At 39.3% G+C, this 15,822-nt stretch overlaps 1 protein-coding gene across 1 annotated transcript; it reads right to left on the bottom strand.

Moving 5' to 3' along the window:
- Window positions 1-938: 938 nt before the first annotated feature.
- ggt5b (gamma-glutamyltransferase 5b) lies at window positions 939-14,665 on the bottom strand. Its single transcript, XM_079659149.1, has 12 exons — window positions 14,319-14,665; window positions 12,014-12,141; window positions 11,843-11,938; window positions 8,730-8,925; window positions 7,899-8,059; window positions 7,642-7,788; window positions 7,352-7,482; window positions 3,681-3,868; window positions 3,508-3,599; window positions 3,321-3,430; window positions 3,127-3,237; window positions 939-2,684 (listed from the first exon to the last, which is right to left on the bottom strand). Exons 1-12 carry the CDS (start codon window positions 14,501-14,503, stop codon window positions 2,538-2,540), a joined length of 1,692 nt encoding a protein of 563 aa, XP_079515275.1. The 5' UTR covers window positions 14,504-14,665; the 3' UTR covers window positions 939-2,537.
- Window positions 14,666-15,822: the final 1,157 nt, after the last annotated feature.

Raw genomic sequence — 15,822 nt, 5'->3', positions numbered from 1 at the left:
ATGTGTTCATGACCACTTATATATATTTACTTTTAATTCATTGACAGGGCGGTATAATGAGACAATAACAGGCTACATATGCGGACATATACACACACACATATATTTATATAAATATATACAATTTCAGAATCAAACAAGAGTGTGAGAGCACTCTCATAATAACAAACACAATCAGAGACTGGATATATCCCCCCCCCCACCCTCTCTCTCTGGTCGCTGAAATGGGGAATTGAAATTACGGGCCAAAAGTTGTACAAGTATTAAAAGTAAGCATAGGACAACAAACCAACTGAGACCCGTCTGTCCGGTGCATCTACGCACTGTACAACACACACACACTGTACCACACACACACCTACACACTGTACCACACACACCTGCTCCTAAAGCATAATCAGGCTACAGCCATTGTGTATTTTATTATGTGAAGCACTAAATGGTCTTAGAAAAATATTGACTCTTTGTTTGTAAATATCTACTAAACTACAGCATATAAATACAGAAAGTAATGTAGTAGGCCTGTTATACTGAGTGATATATATTTTACACACTGCTCTGCTTTCTGCACGGACCTCACAGCTGTTCTCACTGTAAACATTGCGTTGCGATGAAAGCAGCTACTAAAATAATATCCAAGGGATGCATGCAGAGCTGTCATTGGCTGAGATAAGTCCGGCCGTGCGTCACGCCTCCACCGTTCCCGGAAATGCATCCGTGGAGGAGCCGTGGAGGATGCATCAGTGTCTCCTCGGTTAGAGCTCCTCCAGAGAGCCTCCTCGATGCTCGATGCTCGGTCCTCGAAGTGCATTTAGAGAAATGAGATGTCCTTCAAAATGGTGCGCTGAAATTCATTTCCGGGTCACTACCGGAGAACCGAGGAGTCGAGGAGTCAAGGAGGGGAAATTTGAGTATTGAGAAACCTCTATTCACTCATCTTTGTTCAGATTTTTCTTTATTGTGAAATCACAAATATTCACAGATGATAATTGTAAAAAAGTGTGTTACTATTATACATAACATTTTCAGATATTAAAACACAGAAAACAACATGTTGTTGGTATGAAAATAAAGTATTTTTCTTTAGATAATGTTAACTGTGAAATATATATATATATATATATTTTTTTTTTTTTTTTGTTTAATGAAATTCTACAGCATTTTCTTCGCTTTAAAAAAAGGTCACAATACGCCCAGGAAATAATGTTGTTTCACAGTCTCACAATTTTAAGGTCAGAGTAATTCAGAAGTCACTTAAAAAGGATCACATGTCTCAATAAAAAAATCCTACAAAGTTCAGTGAGGAAATAAAACATTGTCTGATAATTATGAAATTTGTTCTCTAAACATTTTTTAAAACACTTTTCTTTTTAACACAGTTGTCTTTATGGACTGCTGCTGCAATATACTGTTTAATCCCATAGAGCTTCATAGCAGATCTCAGCAGTATATCAGCAGTTCATCAGAATCAGAATCAGAAACAGGTTTATTACCAGGTAGGTTTACACGTACGAGGAATCACGGTGTATTGTGTCAGTCCAAGTCATTTAAAGAGGATATATTATGCTCATTGTCAACGTGTGAGAGAGAAACTGCCTCTGGAAAGGGACATTTGGATTTGTAGCCTTTGCAGACCATTTACATGAACACAAATCTACAGTATAACACACACCAGGAAAGGGAAAAACCAGAGAAGCATAATAGGGCCTCTTTTAAGTAGTATGACAATGGCGACACCAGTGACATCATTAATAGTTTCTTGATTGATTATTTAGGTCATCACTGAAGAGCCTGAGAACCAAGGGTTAAAGGGATCACATTTTGTTGAAGGCACACTTTTGTTTTTAAAGGAATACTTCACCTCTTAAATACCCATTAACTCACCCCGTGTTACCTTGTACTGGCACAGTAACAAGGCATTAGAAAAAGGAGTTATTGAGGTAAATGAGGAGCAAAAATATTTCACCACATCTGCTTACAATCTTTCACACGTCTAATTACATTCTCAGAAGCATGCATTTTCACATACTAGGACATTTTAAGCACTGCATATAAAGAAGTGTTTAACAATAAGGATTAATCATCCAATTGACTTCAAGTCATCAAAAGTTTTGTCCGTTTTTGGATTCTGTGAGAAAAGAAAAGTTTTCTTTAAGAATTCAACATAGTGTGAGTATTTTATACACAGATGGTCAATGTTTTGGGGGTGAAGTATGCATTTTAAAGGTCCCCTATTATACTGTACCTTGGTTGGTGATTGGCTAATGGTTACATAAGCCAAAAAATCGTTATGACATCATAAAGTGGCCAAAATCTGATCAGCTCATTTTCAGACAGGTTTTTATACAAATGGATCAGGAGAAAAAGTGATCGAATCTTTTTTCCTGAAACTTTCAGAATCTCTTTACACAGAGGGGACACATGTTGATGTATAAAAGACATGAACAAGTGGATTTTGCATAATAGGTGACTTAAAGGTTGAGTCAATCTTTAGTGCAGATATTTACAGGAAGGTGCTTTCTCGTGGTCTTCTTTGTTCAGTATCCTGCTGACCTCCCGTCCTTCCTGAGGTCTGATACAGCGGTAATACATCCATTCTCCTTTTCCAGAGCATTGACTACATTTAGGAAGAAGTTCGAGTTCCCAGATGTGTGTCCAAGAGTGGTAAGGCCCTCTATCACTGACTGAGAACACACACACACACACACACACACACACACACACACACACACACACACACACACACACACACACACACACACACACACACACACACACACACACACACACACACACACACACACACACACACACACACACACACACACACACACACACACACACACACACACACACACACACACACACACACACACACACACACACACACACACACACACACACACACACACACACACACACATTAGTACCACTTATCCTCCCCACTTCGGTTCCAAAGATGATTACAGGTAGATTGAAGCAGACTTTGTACAATTATGTTGTGGCTATCTCTGTCAGAATACATTAATAACATAAGATGAAATGTTTTTCATTAGATAGACGACACAGTCTGGTGAATCTAAATGTAATCAATGGCCAGTGAGGAGGAGCACATTAGTATCTCACCTTGTTAAAACCGGGCTCAAAATTCACTTTATTTTTGGAATCGACAAACACTATAGGCGCAGCTATGGCGTCTTTCAGATTCATCCCCAGCCACAGGTGGTTTATCATAGACTGCAAAGATTAAACAAATAACCATGTAAGCACACAGATGAGGAAGTTGTTAACCAATTTGCAAACAGGTTAATCAAAATTACCAAGGCCACTGCTGAGGTTATCAAGCTTCCTCCCGATCCACCAATCACAAAAAGTCCTCCAGACTTTGATTCCAGTATTACCGGAGTCATTGAGGAAGGAGGCTGTTCACCTGCAACAACAATCACACTCCATATCAGACTGAAAGATTGAAATTGCAATCGAAAGTCCTCGTTTATGTGACTTTACCTGCCCTCACTGTGTCCGCTCTGCTACAGAAGTCCAACAGCTCATTGTTCAGGATGATGCCTGTTCGCGGAGAGTAAATACCTCCTGCAAAACTGCAAAACAAAACACCATAGACTTAGCCATTTGAAATAATATAAAGTAGACAAAGTAGAAATAACAGGCTTTGTGTTTACACTTGGTTTATGGTGCTGGTGGCAGAGACAGCCAGTCCTTCTTCATCCAGGACAGAAACGTGTGTCGTCCCGACATTATCCCGGGACGGCTTGGTATTGTTGTAGTATGAGTTCTCATGGGTCAGGTTGGAAAAAATCCGGTCATTGATGCTATTGATGAAGGAGTCTTGGATCAAATGAACTGCACTCTGAAAGAAAAACATCATAATGAAACTGGAAAAAGCTGGGGTGGGGGACTTTTTTGAAAAATGTTTTTGTGGTTATTTGCGCAATAGTTCTCTAAGAGATTCAGTTGAGAAGGTGGGTGGGTGTTACCTTGGTTGGTTATTTGCTAATGGTTGCACAACCCAAAAATCATTTTGACATCATAAAGTGGCCAAATCTCATCAGCTCATTTTCAGACAGGTTTTTATATAAATGGATCAGGACAAAAAGAGAGAGAATCTTTTTTCCTGAAACTTTCAGAACCTCTTAACGCAGAGGGGACACATGTTTATGTAGCAAAGACATTAAAAAGTGGATTTTGCACAACAGGTGACCTTTAAAATGTATCTTGCCATGTACATAGAAACAGAAAGCTTAGGGAGAAGAAAGGGGGTTTGACATACAAGGTCACCAGGCAGACACAAATCAACTATATAGAAAGTATCTTTATTTCTACAGTTTTGACATTTTCCTGCCTGTAAAGCAACCTTGAGGTTATGAAAGGGGCTATATAAATTCAAGTTATTATTATTACTATTAAGTGTTAGATGAGAAGATTGATACCTTTTACGGTTGAAAGTGTTGTCAATCTTCTCATTAAACTGTTAAAAAAGTGTATTTCCAAACTTTAACTCAAACCACTCAGGCTTTTTCTTTAATAAACCTGCTTTTATTTATTATAATTTTGGGCCATTCAACATTGTATAAATGGATTGATTATATTATTGATTGTGTAGAACTAATATTTTGAGTCTACCTGAGACGGCATAACTATTTACATGTACATAGAATCCTGCATTTATTTGGTCACTTTCAACATTCTCTGCATCATTTAGCTTATTGTATTTATTCATTTTTCTGGCATGCAGTGGCGGTTCTACGGGGTGGCACGGGGTGGCAGCTGCCACCTCAGAAAAATGCCTTGCCACCCCAGCTGCCACCCCATTTGGCACCTTTGTTTTTGAAAGAAAAGTTGTGGCTCATCGGACATTTATGAGAGAAAATCTCTAATGTCCGAGTGCAAGTGAATGCAGCACAAGACGCGAGCCTTGTAACCCCTCCCCCCCCTGGCGCGAGCTTGGAAATCTGATTGGCGGCGATTTCATTTGAACGGGAGGACAGCGCAAAACGAGAAGCATTTCGGATACAAGTAGACAGAAGGAATTAGGTATTTGCGGTCAGGGTATGGCTGGGGTAGGCTACAGCCATACCAATAAATGGCTTAGCCCCACCATGAACAATGATGTTAAAGTAAGCAGAATAAAGTCTGCCAACTCGCGGAGTAAATTGCACAGACAGCAGTTAGTAAGATTGATTTCAGTAGCCACTTGTCTGGAAATACCGAAGACTAGAAACGGTTTTGAACACTTTTGTCACGTAGTGATCGTCTTCTCAATAGAACATCTTTGATAATATCTTCTTGCCAATCAGAATCACGATAACGGCGCGGTGTTGTTGCAGGAAGTCCCGACGGAGAATACTTTTGCTATAGTACAGCTCTATATACATCGGTACAACTATAAGACCCCACGGTTTGATGATTGATAGGTGTGTGGGCTGTCTTTCATTTTGACACACAGAACAATGGGGGCTATCCACCCTTATCCACAATGTAAAGTAATTCACACAGCCTCTTCCCTCTCCTCTCTGCGAGGAGCCGCAGGTTCAGCTTTCAGAACAAAGTAACAAAAAACTAAAATGGCATTCATTTTTTTAAATACGTTGTGTAGTAATATATATTTATTTATTTTTCTTCTCAAGAGAGCACCAGAATGTGTATTTGATGTTAGTATTTCAAAAAATCTCCTGGGGGAGAATCCCCCCAGACCCCCCTGCAGGAGTTGGGTTTTCAACTCTTTCACCTGTGGGGAAATTGCAGGATTGGCTCCAGGTCGCCCTTTTTATTTACTACAAGAGAAATGTGCCTTTTTATTTCATACAGTTGCATTTGGATTGAGACAGGGAAATAATCTAAACCTCACGCGTGGCGTTTCACTGTCAAGGGGAGCGTGTATTTAATTACATTGCAAATACTGACTTGAGCCCCACCAATGTATGGGTTAGCCCTACCATAGATTACCCAACACAAATACTCTGGCGCCGCAACTGTTTGTGGTCTACTATGACAGAGAAGAGCCTGTCAAGTTTGGCTGTACTGAGCATTGAATCAAAACGCACCATAGCTTTAAATCTTAATAAGTTTGTGTGGCGTTTTGTTGCTGATCAAGATGGTAATCGCCACATTCAGCTGTTATAGACATGCCAACTTGATGCTCTGCTCACGGATGAGTCGATGAGAATAATAAACTGTTTAAGAAGATGACCTTACATGTGTAAATATATGTTTTTTCTTTGTGGTGGTCGGCCCCAAAAAAACAGTTTCAAGTCCTGAAAAAGTGAAATCAGACTGTGTAAAACTTCACTGCCCAGCCAAAAAAAAGTAACTACTTTGATTTAACTAGGCCAGTAGGTACGGGCATTCCACTGGATAATAACTGCAGCGATGTATGTTTTAGCTGAATACACGTTTTTTTAACCCTAACTGATGCAGTTAGTCACTTCTTTAATGTTTGTTCTTTCTGATGTAAAATCAAGGTTGTAACTGTTTGCAATGAAGTTGTGGGGCGCTGAACTGTTCCTTTGATTCTTTTGAATTATGATAGCAATTACTGGTCTTTCAAATTTGAAGGAGGGTGAGCAAGCATCTTGAGGAACATTCATCATTAACTCCTCCGAAAAATATAGTTTATTTAATAATAACACTGAATATGTGAATCATAACAGTGATTGACAGCTGATAGGAATAATACAATGATTGTTAATATTATCATATTCATACAGACACACATCGATGAGACAGTTAATTAATGTACTTATTGCAGCAGTCTGCGCATTTGGTACGCCAAATATGTTAAACCAACTAATTCAGTTAAAATTCATTCAATTACGTGTGCCACCTTATATATTTATATTTAAGGCTTTACTGATGTGCCACAATAATGTCACCTACTGTTATTGAGTTAAAATATCAATATTGTGGCTTTCCAAGTTAACATTGATTGATATGACTGCGATTAAATCAGCATATACTTCTGCCAGGGGATGCCACCCCTGAAATTCTCCTGCCACCCTCTTGCCACCCCATGAATATTTGTCTAGATCTGCCCCTGCTGGCATGTATATAGTTAACTTCATCTGCACTACTTGCACACTGCTCTTGCAACATAACCTGCACTATTTTTGTTCTAATCTATTGTACTCTGTTTCATTTTGTACTATTTTTATTTTTATGTTTTGTATTTGTCTTATGTCCTATATAATATGTTGCATTATTGGAGGAGCTTGGGACTCAATATTTTCATTGCCATAGCTACATTGTAGCTACTGTGCATATGACAATAAAACCCTTGAATCTTGAATCCTTGAGATAGTCTTTTGCTTTAAGAATAACGAAAACAAAATCAAACCTTTTTGTCATTAAAATAGGGATCGTTGATGTTCCTCTTTTGTCCATTAGCAAATTTAGCTGCTTCTATGTAGCGATGGTACATCTGAATCTTCTGGTCAACATTCAGGGAGTTTTGATTGAAGGGAAACCCTGTGAAAAAACACAAAATAACACATTTTAAAACTATTATGCTTTACTATTTTTTTATTATTCAGAGTATAGAGCCAAAATGCTAGACTGTCATGCAGCTGCTACACTACAGTGTGTCAGTTTAAAGAATTGCAGGAAAGTTATCATGATACATGAAACCTTGCATGAGTTTGAGTATGAAGGCCAGCAGGGGGCCCCCAAAAGGAGGTGGAGGGAGGTGCATCTTGGTGCTTCCCAGAGAAACTGTCCATGCATCCTCCACCCGCACCTGGAAGGACGTCAGATCCTCCATCGTCATAGTCCCACCTAGGAGAAACATGTACAAACAGCTTGAAATCTTTCATTTTCAGGTTGACATTAGATGTATTGTTCTGCCCATTTAAGTGTAGACCCCATCCAAATGAAATTGCACCAACCTGCAGCCTCTATGTCTTGGATTAAGTCTTGTCCTATCTTGCCAGAGTAAAAAGCCTTTGCCCCTTGCTTTGCAATTGTTTCCATTGTATCTGCAAGTTTAGGAAACGTGAGGTTGTCTCCTGTGCGCAGAACGGTTCTGTTTGTGTCGCAGAAAATGTCACTGGAAAAGAGTATTGATGTAAAAGCACAAGTCAGAACATATTAGAGCAATTACAATTTAGGTAATGCTGCACTTCGTCATCTGTGTAATTTGTGACCTTTCTGGTCTTCTTTGTTAACTAATAGTGACAATCATTTCATGCAATTTATATTTAATCAAACGTATTTTTTGCACACTCATCAATAAATAATCTCAAATGTCCTGCGGGAAGTTGTTTCTGCATTTTTGTGCAAGCTTTTGCAGAGGCAGAGAGGAATTCATGTCCATTCAGGCTTTTTAAAACACGTCTCCCTCTTTTGCTAAGGAAAACCCACATTTCAAACAAACATTTCTAAAAGAAGGTGAGCACTGCTTTTATCTCCAGGTCCTGCTCCTGAAATGTTATGCTAAGAACAAAAATGTGCCTGTAGAACACAACAATCATGTTCACCAATGCAAAAAGTGTTCAAATGAGCGTGTGGACTGGGTGAAACTATTATGCATGATGAAATCCTGAAACTTAAACGCTATAAACCATCAGTTAAAAAAGGGATTTGAAAGACTCCAGGAAAGCTCCAGGATTTCTGCACTGATGAGTAAAAGCTTAGTGCTAGTTTGTCAGTGCCCTAAAACCTTTATGATCATCAGTAAGTAGATATTCTAATTTTTGGAAAAGCTCTAGACCTTGTACCAGATAGATGATTTTTCCACGTGACCTTTCACAATAGGGTGTTGCAGAAGTTTTCCCAGATAAGCCGGCAAAGGGAAGCCCTCTCTGGCCAGTTTGATTGTTGGTTCAAACAGCTTGGACCAAGGCAGCTTCCCGTACTGTTTGTGAACTTCTTCATAGGCCCGCAGCTCTCCAGGAACACCGATCCACTGGCTGCCTGCAAGGTGCAAAACAATAAAGCTGCATGAAACCAATGATGGGAAAAAACAATGATAAAAAAAAAGTGGGACTGACGTGAAAAATAAAGCAATAAAGAAAACATTTGGTTTACAGTTTTTCTCGATTGCTAACACACAAAAATTATACATAAAGCACAATTATTTTAACTGACACTCAAAGAGCAAAACATCGGCTCAAATCTCCAAAACTCTAAACACGTTTTCAGCTTTTCACACAATTTGCAAATCAACACGACACTTTTTGCAAACCACTGCACACGTTTCTCCACGTAAGACACAGGAATCTGACATAATGTCACATGTTAGCAGGTTTAAAACACTGATATTCAAAACGCCTCAAACATGGACCAATCATCAAGAAACACGTTCCACCTGACCAAACACCTGATAGCATAATTGTTGGCTCATCAATCAGGATGTTAGCACTATAAAAATACCACAGGTGAGTACTTTCTTACAGCAACAATGGAAGCCAACATGGAAGCAAGAGGAAGAGGAAGAGCTGGGCTGGGAGTGAGAGGAGGAGGTAGAGGTAGAGCTGGAGGGAGCAGTGGCGTTTTCTCCTGGAGGCCAAGGGAAGCCAGGCTTCCCCTGTTTTTCGGATTGTAGTTATAATTTTAATAAATAAATAAAAACACTTCGTTTAGTTTCGGAAATTCATTGTTGTGTGTTGCTGCCGGCCCGTCTCTCCCCCATTCTCATTGAGTATTTTACAAATATTGAAACAGCGCCCCTCTAGATGTTATGGTGAAACAGTAGATTGCACTCTGTTGCGAGAGGAAGCCAGCCGAAATTTGCTTCCCTTGGTGAAAAAAAATGGAGGGATTGACCAATCAGATGAGGCTCACTTCATGTCCCTGCCAACCTGTGATTGGTCAGGGCCATGCCAAGGGAAGCCAGAGGCGGCTGGCTTCCCTTGCCTCACAATCCAATCAAATTGCATCAATTTAGTGGTGCAGTGACGCGTCCCAAAAAGCGGAAGTAAGCTGCACTCGGTTTCCCTCGACAAAAAAGCAATGTGATTTCTCCTTAGGATTTTGGAAAATAGCTCGAAAAAAGGTCAGTGGAAAACGAACATGTTAGGTAAATGCACGTTTTGTTCAGTCGGATAATATCCACATGTCTACCCTACATTTATAATTTTCGAATGATAAATCTAATCGATAGAAGATAGATAGCGTCACTGCACCACTTACACCGCCGTTAGAAAGTAGCAAGCAACTGAAGCAAGTGCAATTATGGAGGGTGGAGATTTGGAGTATTTAATCAAAAATAATTGGACTAAACTTCCGCTGCAGCAGCAACAACAAATACAATCTGATGATAGGCCAATGCCCAAACTGGAGTCGTTTACAGCGAGGAACAAAGGAGCGAACCGGACGTAAAACGTTAAAGGTCTCCTGATTTAGTTTGTGAATGAATGGTTATTAGAGTTTCGGCTGGAGAGTGCGTGCGGACCTATCGGTCAGATAACAGGCGTGTGTAAGTCCTGCATCTGTATGATACAAATGTGTGTAAAATGATACCGGGCGCTGTAATCACTCATCTGGTTACGTTATTACATTGACCACCACACCCCCCCCCCCCCACCCCAAAAGAAAGGACGTATTATTGGCTTCCCCTCATTTTTTCCCCACGCCACGCTACTGGGAGGGAGAGGACGTGGACAAAAGGAATACTCTCTAATGAAATGAAATGTTATCAACCATGATTTGACGATGAGAGAGGCTGGACAGAGGGTTCAGCCTAATCCAAGCCGATTTGCTGTCGTCTCTGTAATCCGGACACTTAGACTTGAAAACAGGTTAGTTACCAGTTTTTAGCTCTGCATAATTCATGATATATCAGTGCTTATATCTGTTGTGATAAACGTATTTACTTCATTACTGTAATTGAGTTGTTGGCATGTTGCATACTATAACTGTACAACAATCCTGCACAATGTACTGTGGTAAACTTACCTCTATGCAACACAGACACTGACCAACCACTATATCTTTGTTGTTTATCCAAAGGACTGAGAAACAAAGAGGTGCAGGTGGAAGGCTAAGCATTTCCAATGAGGCACAGGAAGCAGTAGTTACAAACTGGGTTTTGGCAAACAATGCATCACACTTAGAGAGATCCAAAGCATAGTAACTATGAACTGAGATGCATGTTGCACAATGTTCATTTTGAATAAAATTTGATTTTTTTCAACAACTCATTTGTATTTCTTCACTTACTGTATTTCTGTATACTCAAGCAATCTTTCTCTGCAGAAACCTCTATGTACAGAGCATAGCCCATAACAGATGAAGTGCTTTAGATTTTGCTCAGCAGTGTGTAGTTGGGTGGTCAAACCATCTAGTATTATGAATGAAGTGTGTTATATTTGGTGCTAAAGTTTGCATTTGGTAAGTGTTTATGTAGTTTTGAGTGCAATTCTTCATTTAGCAGGAGGAATTAAGTGTTTTGCACTTTGGGTGTGTGGTTTTGTGAATTATGTTTAGTGTTCTGAGAAACTGAGCAATTAAAAAAAAATGTGTGTTAGCAATCGAGAAAAACTGTAACTTAATAAATACATTTCCATGTTTAAAATGTTTAACGCTAGAAAACAACATTTAACCTCAGCAATAAGAGACGCTGCTGGTGATGTTAAAAATATGTAAGCGACTTAAGATACTTAAGATGTGTTTCTCTCAAATCTATTTGTTGTGTTTGAATGTGTTTGGATTAGTGTTCACTATTTAGAGGACATCTCAAAAGGAAAAAATGGTGAGGATGTTGAAAATAAGCCAAATAATCCATTCGTAAAACATGAACAGAGTTAGAGGGATGATTCTGCTATGACTATAAGAGGAAGCATGGGTAGGGAAGGTGCATTACTATACACTGATGGACAATTCTGCCTACCTGTTGTCAGTCCGAATGAGGTGGGACAGTCGTCTAACAGGTTTGTTTTGAAAGACTTTGGGACAGTTTCTCTGAAGTTGTACACTTTAACGTTGCCTGAGAAAAGATAAGAACTCATGAGCTGAATCAACCTTTATCATTTGAGGTCACCTTAATGAATGAGAAACTTACCTTTTTTGTTTCTTATGGTGAATATAGATCCTCCTCCGATCCCCATGCTCTGTGGATTGATCACAGACGTGCACAGAAGAGCAGCAATGGCGCCATCTACTGCCGATCCACCTTGCTGTAGAATGTTACTGGAAAACATATCATTTTACTGAATTCATGTCACCACACTTTCACCAACACGACCACGCACTACATAATTGCCCACACACAGACACAGGGTGCATTTTTTTTTTCTTTGAATGATTGCAAAACTCTAGACTCAAGGTTTATTGCTTCAGGGATTCAAAGAATGACTGAGCTGCCAAAAGGCAAGTTTAAACCATGTTCTGATGCCAGATGTTGTTGAGGCAACATACCAAGAAGACGCCATTCATGCTGGGGCATTTTTTTCTTTCTTTTAAACTATTCAACTGTGGGCCATATCACTTAGCACTTTTTAACGTGGCCTATAGTCATTTATTATTTTATCATTCCTATGATGTTTTAATGTTTTGTCAAGCACTTTGTGACTGTCTGTGAAAAGCGTTTTATGAATAAATGTTACTTACAAATAAAAAAAAAATTCTTCATCAAACTGAATTATATAACCAAGCATGTAAAACTCTGAAACGTCTCCAAAAGAGTGAATGGGTCTTTTGTTGGTCAACTGAGGGACAAGAAATGATTGCCATGTAGTTTGATTGGTTCAACAGTGGACAAGGTCACAGGAGGTAGAAAGATAAACTCAAATCTAATAGGAAAAGTCCACTTAAAGGAGACTAATGTGAACATTGTAGACAGAACTAGTTTATACTTGTTTATGTCTTTAGTAGATAAGCATAAACTGATTAATGTTTTGAATAGGATATGACAATATGCAAGACAAAGATGACCAAATGGCTGTATACTCTGTGGATAAAGACACACTAATTTAGAGATATCTTAGTTTTTTATATTTCATTTAGTCAAATCTGAGCTGTTATATATGTGAGTAAAACGTGGGTTTAGAAAGAATAAAGATTAGAGAGACTCTGTTGTACTGCAACTGCTGCACAACGGTTTCTCTCTCTGAAGAATGTGTTATGCAAATGAGATAGTTGGAGAGAAGAAAAAGAGTGCCCTCAGAAGTCACTCATTAGAGGAACATTCATTGTCTCTGGTGTGAATTCGGAAATATACTTAAGGATAGGAAGAAAAACATCTCTGCAACTGAATTCAAAAGCAGGAAGAGCTTCATGCACATTCCTGTTTGAAAAGAAACGTTCACCTTTGTTCTGCATTTGGAGTTATCATGGTGACAGATTAATGGCATCCACGTTGTGGCTCACTGAACATATTAAGGAGTGCATCAAATTAAAAATGAATTTCCTCATTACAAAATGTGACATCATGTTGTGGGCTACGAGATCTGATTTTCTGGTATGTTCACATTCAACAGGGTTCAGGAAATAAATCAACAAGAGGTGAGGAGTATCATGGCTTGTCTGCTGACATTTCTGCAGGCATTATCTCTATTCCTCAAACAGAGCCTGTCAAATCTCTTAAACTGCTTATCCCATTACTCAGTTCAGCTTTTTATCTCAACTGCTGCAGGAGTAGGGAGGTGCAGTCTGATATCATGCAGGGTTCTGAGTAACTAAACTCTAAATATAGATACATGTGATGGGAATACATCGAAGAACAACAACTTTTTAAACTTCCAATCTCCAGTGGTGTACAGTAACTTAGTAAATGTACTCAAGTTCTGTACTTAAGTATACACTTTTGAGTGACTTGTTACTTTTTACTTCTATCTTGTACTACGCTATTTAGTACCTTTAGTTACTTTGTAGATTTGGATTAATAATGTGAAATATAACACTTGAATAAGACTTTAGTTACACCTGGAGTAAATTCACAAGCTACCCTGCAGCATACAAAGTCATTCAAAATAGCCATACTTTCACCTATTTCATTCACATATTTTAATACATCAATAACTATAATCAAAACATACGATATATTATTCTGAAATGGGTACATCTGCATAATTGGTACTTTTGGTAAGCCTATACTTTACATTTTGATGGTAATACTTTTGTCCTTTTACTTAAGTAACATTTTGAACGGAGAACTTTTACTTGTAACAGAGTATTCCTACTCTACTTGTAGCCTACTCAACTACAATATCTAAGTGCTACTTCTTGTACCTCTGCCAATTTCCCCCCAAAACAGACATTCACTCTTTAATATGAAGCTTTTAGATACAAAGATACAGAGTGTTAAGCCAAACTCTGATCAAACTCACCATTGGTGGTTTCTTACTATTGAACAAAACGGGATTTACCTGCCAATCTCGGAGCACTGTCGCGAGTCTGCAGCCACAGCAGCGCGCGTGAAGCTGCCGCGCGGACACTCTTTGTCCGCCTTTGTCCGAGAGACTACGCACAGACACACCAGAGCAACCGCGCAAAGTAAACCAGCCGAGATGAAGCAGCACACCAGCCAGGGTTTGGGCTTGTATTTTGCCATTTAAACTTTTCTGTGGAGCCAACTTTGTGTTGCAGAGAAACTGTTGCTGCTGCCGCTCAGTGCGCACACTCTCTCTATATAATCCTGAACATGCATGGGTTACCCCTCCCCTCCATCTCCTCCATCTGGCTACTGTGATGAATTGAAAGTGAAGAGCAGAGGGACGGATTTGCTGGACAGTGGACACTATACACACACAGTGTTACTCGGACTGTCTTTGATATCCTACTCACGTCCTTACTCAGTTTAAGTTTGGAAATAGGCCTATACCCATGACATCACAGCCATTCCTATTTATTATGTTTTTGAGTAATTGTGTGAATGCTAATTCAGCAGCTATCACACCATGGTTAGTCAAATATGTGACGACAGTCAAGCTACTTCTTCTTTTAATATTTCACTTAATCATTAACTTTTTCATTGTGTAAATGTATCTATTACACATTTCAGCTTTATACGTAGATCATGAATATAACTTTGATTGTTTCTATCTTTTATATAAACATGTTTTAATATTTACCTTGTTTACTTATCTACTTGTTCTTCTACGCACGCATTATTTATTCTTATTCCGCCGGGTTATTTTGTCCCTCTTCTTCTCCCACATTGAACATCGCAGAAACTCCGTTCCAACATCAAAACGTTCAGCTCGGTCGGGAATCGATTGCTATTACTTTTCTCATTCATAACTTTCATAATTCCCGAGATATATCCCATAATTCATTAAATGTTTAACATGGAAGTCAATGGAGAAACTCTTCAGACTTGAAAAGTCAGTGCAGTGAATATGATCAGTTAAAACTTCAACACAAGGGGGAGACGGTGTGTACATTTTCAGTAGGAAACCTAGATCTAGAAAAATATTCATGGGGTGGTGTGAAGCTGACAATTGAGCGGCCCGACCAAGCAAGGAGGCAGAGGCAGAATGTCCAAAATACAACCCGGTGTGGGCATTTATTACTCACAAACATATGACACAGCCTCAATCTGCTGTTCACGTGAGCACAGTCACCAGCCACAAGGATCTCCCACACACTACCAGCCTCCTAACAGACAGGGAAACAGAGCCTAAATACACACCCACTAATCAGCAATTAGACACAGGTGAGGGGGGAGCAATTAGACACAGCTGGGGGGGGGGGGGGGAGACAACACAGGGTACCAGGTGAACATAATCAGGAGTAACAGAAAGACCGGGAGGGGGAACACTTTTCAAAATAAAAACACATGTGCAATATACAAGGCCTGACGCCGTCAATTGTGACGAAGATAACTTTGTCAAAGTTATCTTCGTCACAGGTGGCAAGAGGGTGGCAGGA

The sequence above is a fragment of the Notothenia rossii genome (assembly GCF_949606895.1).
Source record: "Notothenia rossii genome assembly, chromosome: 11".
Lineage (NCBI taxonomy): Eukaryota > Metazoa > Chordata > Actinopteri > Perciformes > Nototheniidae > Notothenia > Notothenia rossii.
Note: the sequence above shows the minus strand (reverse complement) of the source record. Positions and strands in the feature narration are given on the sequence as shown.

Bases quoted from the DNA above. Each gene is read 5' to 3' on its own strand.
- ggt5b (XM_079659149.1), bottom strand. From the start codon at position 14,503: ATGGCAAAATACAAGCCCAAACCCTGGCTGGTGTGCTGCTTCATCTCG. The intron at 11,939-12,013 runs GTAAGTTTCTCA...ATCTTTTCTCAG, and splicing joins CACCATAAGAAACAAAAAAG to GCAACGTTAAAGTGTACAAC. The intron at 3,238-3,320 runs GTAATTTTGATT...TAATCTTTGCAG, and splicing joins TAACCTCAGCAGTGGCCTTG to TCTATGATAAACCACCTGTG.